A 7,500-nucleotide genomic window follows, 5' to 3' on the forward strand; every position below is an offset into this window, starting at 1 on the left:
GTATACAAACTTGGTCCAGAAATATGAAATAAAAAAGGGAAATTTCTTACATTATCTGCAAGTTAAAAATATGGTTAAGAAACAAATCCCAACACTTCAGGATACGCTCCAACTGCCTGTCTTAGCTAAAGATATTATAAAGCTTTCTCCAACAACAATAAAGAAAATATCAAAAATATATAAGTTATTTTTATACACAAATAAAACGTATTTACCGACTTTAAAATGGGAAAAAGACTTGTCTATAGTTCCGGAACCAGACTTTTGGACCCAAATCTGTGAAAATGTATTTAAAATGACCAAACAGACAAATTTGCAACTTATCCAATATAAGATACTTCATAGAACATATATTACACAATATATGATGAAAAAAATGGGACTCTCTGACTCCGACATTTGTCTCCAGTGCTCACAAAACACTGCCGATACTTATCTTCATGCTTTATGGTCATGTACTCCAGTGCTGCATTTCTGGACTAAAATCTTGGAAAAGCTCGCTGATATATTAAACTGTAGGCTTCCTTTATCTCCAAGACTGTGTTTACTAGGTGACTTAACAATAACTGAGCTACCATGTAAACAATCTCAATCTATATTTATAGCCCTTACTATTGCTAAAAAAATAATCCTTGTCAATTGGAAAAATAAACAATCTCTAAATATCGACCACTGGTTAAACTTACTAATAAATTATATCTCAATGGAAAAAATCTCTGCCTTAAATAAAAATCAAGTATCAAGATTTAAACAAATATGGTCTATGTACATAGAATATTTTAATCTCAATTTGGCAACTTAATCCTGCCAAGATTCTGCCTGTTAACGAGAGCCACCACATCGTTACAACTTCTGTTTTCGCTGCTCCTGTATTTGGTATTTTGTATCTGATTGTTTTTATTTTTATATAGTCAGGAACCTAGTTGCTGCTAGTGGGCTCGAGCATACCACACTATACGACACTATACTCAATAACTCCTTAAGATCTATTTCTAGTGGGCACTAAGCATCAACACTTGGTGTTACTGCATGCTAATTAGTCAATTTTCTTGACGCCGTCCCCTGTGGTCGGGCGGGGGTGGTTCTGCCCCCCCCCCCCCCGTTGTCTGCTCGGTGGCGGTTGCGTCTTGGCCGCTCCCTGGGCCCCCTGTGGGGTGCGGTGTTGGGGTGCTTCCCCTGGTGCCCGGGGCGGTGCCGTCCCGGCGCGGTCCGCTGCTCCGTGCCCGGCGGCGCGGTTCGGGGTGGGTGGGCCTCCGGTGTGCCCCGTGGTTCACTCTCCCCTCCCCCTTCCTCCCCCCCGTCGCCTCTCCCTCCTCGCCTCCTCCCGCCCATCCTCCTCTGCCTCCCGGTCCCTTTTCCCTTGTCGCCCTCCCTCCTCCTCTCCCCCCCCGCCTCCTGCCCTGCAGCCGCCCTTTCGCCTTCTTGTCGTCTTCTCCCCGCTTCCCCCGCCCCCCCCCCCCTTCCCTGTCTGCCCTGCGGCCCCTCCCCCTCCCTCTCCCTGGGCCTGGGGCTCCCTCCCCGGCCCGGGCGTCGGGCTCCGGGGGCCGGGCGAGGGTTTGGGGCCTGCCCCACTCCGGTATAACTCCTGGCGCCCCGGGCGGGCTCCGGTGGCCGGTGGGCTGTCCGGTAGCCCTGCTGCGCTGGCTGTCCGCCCATTGTGGTGCCGGGTGGATGAGGTGGGGGGCGGCAGGGGGTGGGGGTGCTGGGGGGCGGGCGTGCCACCTACACCCGCCGGGTTGGGTGAGGCCCCGCTGGTCGCTCCTCTTACTCACTTCACTAGCTTGCACTATACACTTTGTAAATATACACATAGGGCACACAACACATTTCTTGGTGGGGTGGGGAAGGGTGGAAACACCGTCTTCACCCTTCAACTCCCCTCCAATTTTAATGCACCTCACGTCCAAGGGGAGGGGTGAGTTGGGGCGGGGAGCCATCAGAGGGGATGGACTGCAGTGCCTGGCAGCGCTGTGGTCCCCCCCATTTGTGTCCCTGCCCCACCACTTTGTCCCTCCATTCCCTTTTTTAATGCACCACACATATACATATTCATTTTTTGGGGGGGGATACGGGTGTGTCGGAATAGGGGAAAATTTTTCCCTCTGCTCCGACTCACCTGCTCCCAATTTTAATGCACCACACGCACACACTTGTATATACACTGGGTGGGGCCACATTCACGGTGTAGGGTAGAGCTCGCCAGTCGGCGAGCTGGCGGACTCAGTAACAGGGTTAGGTGTCACTTGTACTCTGGCGTGACGACCGGGGCCTCTCCCCACCGGGCTCGGTGTTCTGGTGTTCCGCCTTCTCCCCTGGTGCTTCCTCCTCTGCTTCCCCCCTCCCGCCGCTGTGCAAATCTCGCGCGGCTGGAGGTGGGGTGGGCACATCTTCCCTCTCTGCGCTGCTGCCCGGTGCCGGTTTCCGGGGGGGGTGGGGGGTTCTCGCGGGGGGCCGGGTTCGCGGGGGGGGGTGGCGGCCGTCGGGGGGGGGCGGCTTGTTTGGGGGGGGGGGTGGAGGTATGGGTGGGTGGGGGGTTGGGTGCTGGGGGTCGGGGTGTGTTCGGGGGTTTGGGGGTCGGGGGTGGTGGGGCCTGGGTCGTGGTGGATGGCGGGTTTGGGTGGGGTGCGGGGGGGTCGTGGGGGGATGGGGGCTGGGGACCGGTGGGGCGCTGTGGGGGCCCGCTGGGCCTCGTTCTGCGGCCTTGGGCTCGGGGGTGTGGGCCGGGGCTGGGGCGGGGGTGTTCCGGGTGTCTGGGTCGGCTCGCCGACCGGTGTCCGCTCGGGTGGCTTGGGGGTGGCCTTGGTGCTGCCGCGGCCTGGGGATTCCGGGGGGGGGGGGGGGGGGGGTGCTTGCTTTGCTGGACCGCGGTTGACGGCTTCTTTCTTTGGTGGTGGTCCTTATGCATGCCAGATCCATCGCACCAGCATCTACTGAAACTCAAACAGAAGTTGCCTCTCCCTCCCACAGCCCCTTGAATCAGTGGGTGCTGGTGTCTGTGGATCTCACTTTGCTTTATCTATCCTTCCCTCCTTCCTCTCTTTAGTTTTTCCTCTGGTCACTTGAGATCTCAATTTATTGGAAGTTTGAGGTTTCTGGGGTTGGCATAAGACTCCGGTTTTGTAACCACGCAGGAGGGGTCTTGTTGGTGCTGGACTTCACTTTGATGGATTGGATGTACTGGCTTCTATTGATCTCACTCTGCCTTATCGATCCTTCCCTCCTTCCTCTCTTTAGTTTTTCCTCTGGGCTCTTGAGATCTCGCTAAATTTGCTGGAATTTAGAGGCTTCCGGGGTTGGCGTAAGACTTTGATTTTGTAATCATGGGGAAGGCAGGAAGTGTTTGGTCGGTGCTGGATGTCACTTTGATTTACCTTTCTTTTCTCTTTATTTCTTTTTTTTTCTGACCTTTTCTCTGGTCTCCTGACCATTTAAATCTCACGACTCTGGCAAGATTCTGAAGTACCTGGTTAAGGCGAAGGGTAATGGGATATTTATAAGGTTTTAGGTGAATGAATGAGTATAAATTTATAAGTATTTGCACGCACGCACACGCACGCACGCAAACGCACGCAAACGCACACACGCAAACGCACGCACGCACGCAAACGCACGCACGCAAACGCACGCACACATACACACACACACAAAAAAAAAAAAAAAAAAAAAAAAAAAAAAAAAAAAAAAAAAAGAAAAGATGGCAGAGAGGATTTAATATTAGAAAATAGAAGCAATAACGTCATGTTAACACTCAACTCTATTTATTATATATCACTTTCAAACAAACATTGCTGTATACAAAGTGCTGTACATGAAACAGAAATCAGCCATGCAGTAAAGAATAAGATAAGTAAAACAAGAACAAAACAAATATTGTAAGTATACAAGTGAAATAAAATGTACATCAATAAATTAATAAGGAGGTAAGTAAAAGAATAACTAAATAAAGGAATAAATAAATAAATAAATAAATAAATAAATAAATAAATAAATAAATAAATAAATAAATAAATAAATAAACAAACAAACATCAAATTTATAACACAAAATACAGCAAACACCACAAAGGACCAAAACAATGCTAAGTCTCATGATGCACCAAAAGCCGAAGATGGGTTTTAAGACGGGTTTTAAAAGTAGCTAGAGGGAGATTGCCTAATATTTTGTGGAAGGTCGTTCCAAAGGGAGGAACCAGCAACTGTGAACGCTCGATCCTCTCTAAGCCTCCGCTTTGTCCTCGGTACCTCTAATTGTGTCTGGTCTGCTGACCTGAGGCACCGGACAGGTGTGTAGGGGTGCAAGAGCTCAGCGAGGTAAGGTGGGGCAAGACCATTTGAAAACAAATAAAAGAATCTTAAAATGGACTCGAAATTTTACAGCAGGCAGCCAGTGAAGAGAGGCCAGAATAGGGGTTATGTGCTCCCTCTTTCGGGCACCAGTTAGGAGGCGAGCAGCAGCATTTTGGATGAGCTGGAGACGTTTGAGGGAGGACTGGCTGATTCCAATGCAAAGTGCATTAGAGTAATCCAGCCGAGATGTAACAAAGGCATGGATTACCATTTCTAAGTGCTTCTGAGATAGAAGATTCTTTAGCCAGCTGCCAGAGGTGGGGAAAAAAAACTGGATTTGACAACACCAGCAATTTGCCGATCCAGTTTAAACTCACTGTCCATCTTAACACCCAGGTTACACACATTACACACATACACAACACCAACACACAAAGATGCTTCTTAGGGTTTGTTTGTGGTCTCTTTAGACTGAAAAAGGAGAAAAATAACATCGCTACATATCTTAGGTTTATAACAAAACAGTCCGCGTCAAAATCGCTAAATAAATAAGAGCTTTAATGAAACATAGAGCAAGTTGGGATTTTTTTTTTCTCACTCTTTCAAGTAGTTTGCAGGCATGATAAATTCAGCATTTGCCATAAATAACTATTATACTCCAGTTTTAGGCCACCAAATGTGCAAAAACCAAGTCAAATTGACACAATGCACTTAACAGACGGAACTTTGGACGGGAGTTTGCACGGACGTTGGCGGTAGAAATGAACTTACTTCGGACGTTTATGGATTTGAATGGGATGGAGTGGAACTAGGGTGACGGGACGGGATCTTGGAGCATAACATAAATTATTTGAAAAACCTTTCTGTGCGCATGTACGGTACCGTTAGTATGCTGCATCAATGGCCCTTGTAGGCTTCGACAACTCAATATGTTTGAACAAGACAAGCGAATACGTCAGGCTTAAGTAAACATACGATAAAGCGCTATTTAAGTGAATTAATATTGTAATCAAATTGAATTTTTCAAATTGATTTTCACCATTTAAAAATCAGAACAAATTGTAGGTCGATCAACACAGTGGAACAGACAGTATTCGATTGTATTTCTTATGAAAGTCAACAACTTATATTTGTGCCAAAAGCTAAATGACTCAAAGACATGTCAAACGAAGCAAAGCATTAATTCACCTTAAGCTGCCAGTCAAAGTCCTGTAATATAGTGGAGGAGATTGAGTTGGTTCTGGCCAGCAAAGCATGGCAAATCTCTTCTCGTCTGGCTTTTAGCACATTGAGCACAGCCCCGGAGTGGCTGCTACTCAACTCTGACAGGCCAACCAGCACCTGAACATAATCAGCAGGAAATTTTTTTTTAAATTTGTCCTGAGAATACAGTAAGCTCCTCACCCCCACATTGTCCCTTAATGCCCTCTCACCTCCTCATCAGAGCTGTTGTTCCCTACCGACAGCCGGAAGACTGCTGCCAAAGAGTTGATCATCTCCAGCCACTCCTCCAGGCTCCAGGTGGCATTGTAGTCCCTTCTGTGAGGAGGTTCTCGGCCACAGAGTCCATCCACTACCCTGTGACACAGCTGCACACACAGTGAGAATCTGGCATGATTAAAAGTGTGAAACAGCAGCTCTAGCTTGAGGTGGGGGCGGGGGGATTCCAGTGTTGACCTTTAACAAATAACGGTTTAACCCCAAAAATACTATCCTCTTTTAGAAAGTCATTGCAACTGTAATTTGCCAAAATACATAATGACAAGCTCTTAAATCTAAAACTACTCAGAATATGTTCTTGGGACAGATTACACAAAACTAGCTTTTGTCAGCTCTATTTTAATAAGTGCCATTCAGTCAAGGCCTTCTCTACTGGCCTACCAGAAGGGAAACTGGGCCATGAGGAAAGAGACAGGTAGGACAGTTCTTCAATGAGGGGTCAAGGGGCTGGAAGCAGTTTCTAAATGACCAGCTGCAATGCATCCCGTGTGACCAAAAGCATCTCTGAAGTGTGGTGATTTTCCCAGGTGCTTGCGTGGGGATATTTTGAGCTCTCTATACTGCATTGTAGTTTTTTGTTGTTGTTGTTGTTGTTGTTTTTTGCCACATAACCAATGTGAATGAAACGATCTGTAAGCACCGTAAAATTCAGCGAATCAATCGCCAACGTGACATGGCACAATAATACTGGTGCGTGAATGTACGTGCTGTTTTATGTGCAGCCCCTATTAACATTCTTGCATTTCGACGTCAGGACCAAACGTCATTTTAAAACGACATTCATATGCACTGTCGTTCAACGTTGCGTTGTCGACAAATAATAATAAAAATAAAAATAATAAAAACACCACAAACAACAAATAAACTGACAAAACCACGACGTTAATGTGCACTTACTTGAACAAACTCCGTAACAGACAAGCTATTTAGTTGGGCCACCATACTTCTTCGACTTCCTCTTTCTAGTCAGCTGACGCACGGTGATAGTCACGTGATTACGTCATGCGGCATTGAAACACATTGCGTAAAATAGAGTATCAACATAATCAAGTACTCGTTTTCTTCACACACATTTCTTGTTAACACGTTTTAAGACGTGATCATGCACACGCACATGGAAGTATATTTTAAAACCCCAACGACTACTGCAAAAGATAATACGAAATTATAAGATAATATTTCCAATGTTGTGACACCTCCTTTAGGGGGAAGCGGAAGGGGTACATAAGAATGGGTGCGACACAAGAATACATTGCCGTCAGACGCCAGTGATACAGACCTACTGTACTAGCTACTGCTCGGTTTGGGAGAAACTGTCTGTCGATAACAAACAAATGCTCCAAGTGGACGGATGAGCGGGCTCTAATTCAAACCCCATTTCATCATTTGGACACTAAAAACAGGGTAAGTAGTGTTTGACAACACTTCGTTTGATTCCAACATATGTAAGTAATTACCCTCTTCTACCGTCTACACTACAGTACTGTAACGCTTTGGAAACAGGTGAAGATAGCTGTTGAATAATGGTCATCTCGTATGCTACACATACATAGTATGGGCATGGCTGAAATTACTGAAATTTTCCAAAATGCATATTGACAAGCAACTAAGCTTCTGGGAAAGCCACTAAGATTCTGGGAAAAATTTCCTTTGGACCAGAGCTGGGAAAAGTACTGACATTCCCTACTTGAGTAAAAGTACAATTACATGTGTG

General features: G+C 46.6%; 2 protein-coding genes across 7 annotated transcripts in view; one reads left to right on the forward strand and one right to left on the reverse strand.

Moving 5' to 3' along the window:
- The window catches only part of commd8 (COMM domain containing 8), a 12,957-nt gene extending 6,135 nt beyond the window's left edge, over positions 1-6,822 (reverse strand). For both annotated transcript variants that reach the window (XR_013287707.1, XM_077539881.1), the window contains exons 1-3: positions 6,684-6,822; positions 5,720-5,875; positions 5,475-5,627 (exon numbers count right to left, since the gene is read on the reverse strand). Coding sequence is in view for 1 of the 2 variants with exons in the window: in XM_077539881.1 (XP_077396007.1) it covers positions 5,475-5,627; positions 5,720-5,875; positions 6,684-6,728 (354 nt within the window). In the remaining variant the exon portion in view is untranslated. The remainder of the gene's footprint in view (positions 1-5,474; positions 5,628-5,719; positions 5,876-6,683) is intronic.
- Positions 6,669-7,500, forward strand: part of atp10d (ATPase phospholipid transporting 10D) — a 71,757-nt gene continuing 70,925 nt past the window's right edge. For 3 of the 5 annotated variants that reach the window (XM_077539880.1, XM_077539876.1, XM_077539879.1), the window contains exon 1: positions 6,669-7,190. The gene's annotated coding sequence lies outside the window, so the exon portion shown is untranslated. The remainder of the gene's footprint in view (positions 7,191-7,500) is intronic. The other 2 variants (XM_077539878.1, XM_077539877.1) reach the window with 1 other exon arrangement.

The sequence above is a fragment of the Festucalex cinctus genome, chromosome 12 (assembly GCF_051991245.1).
Source record: "Festucalex cinctus isolate MCC-2025b chromosome 12, RoL_Fcin_1.0, whole genome shotgun sequence".
NCBI lineage: Eukaryota > Metazoa > Chordata > Actinopteri > Syngnathiformes > Syngnathidae > Festucalex > Festucalex cinctus.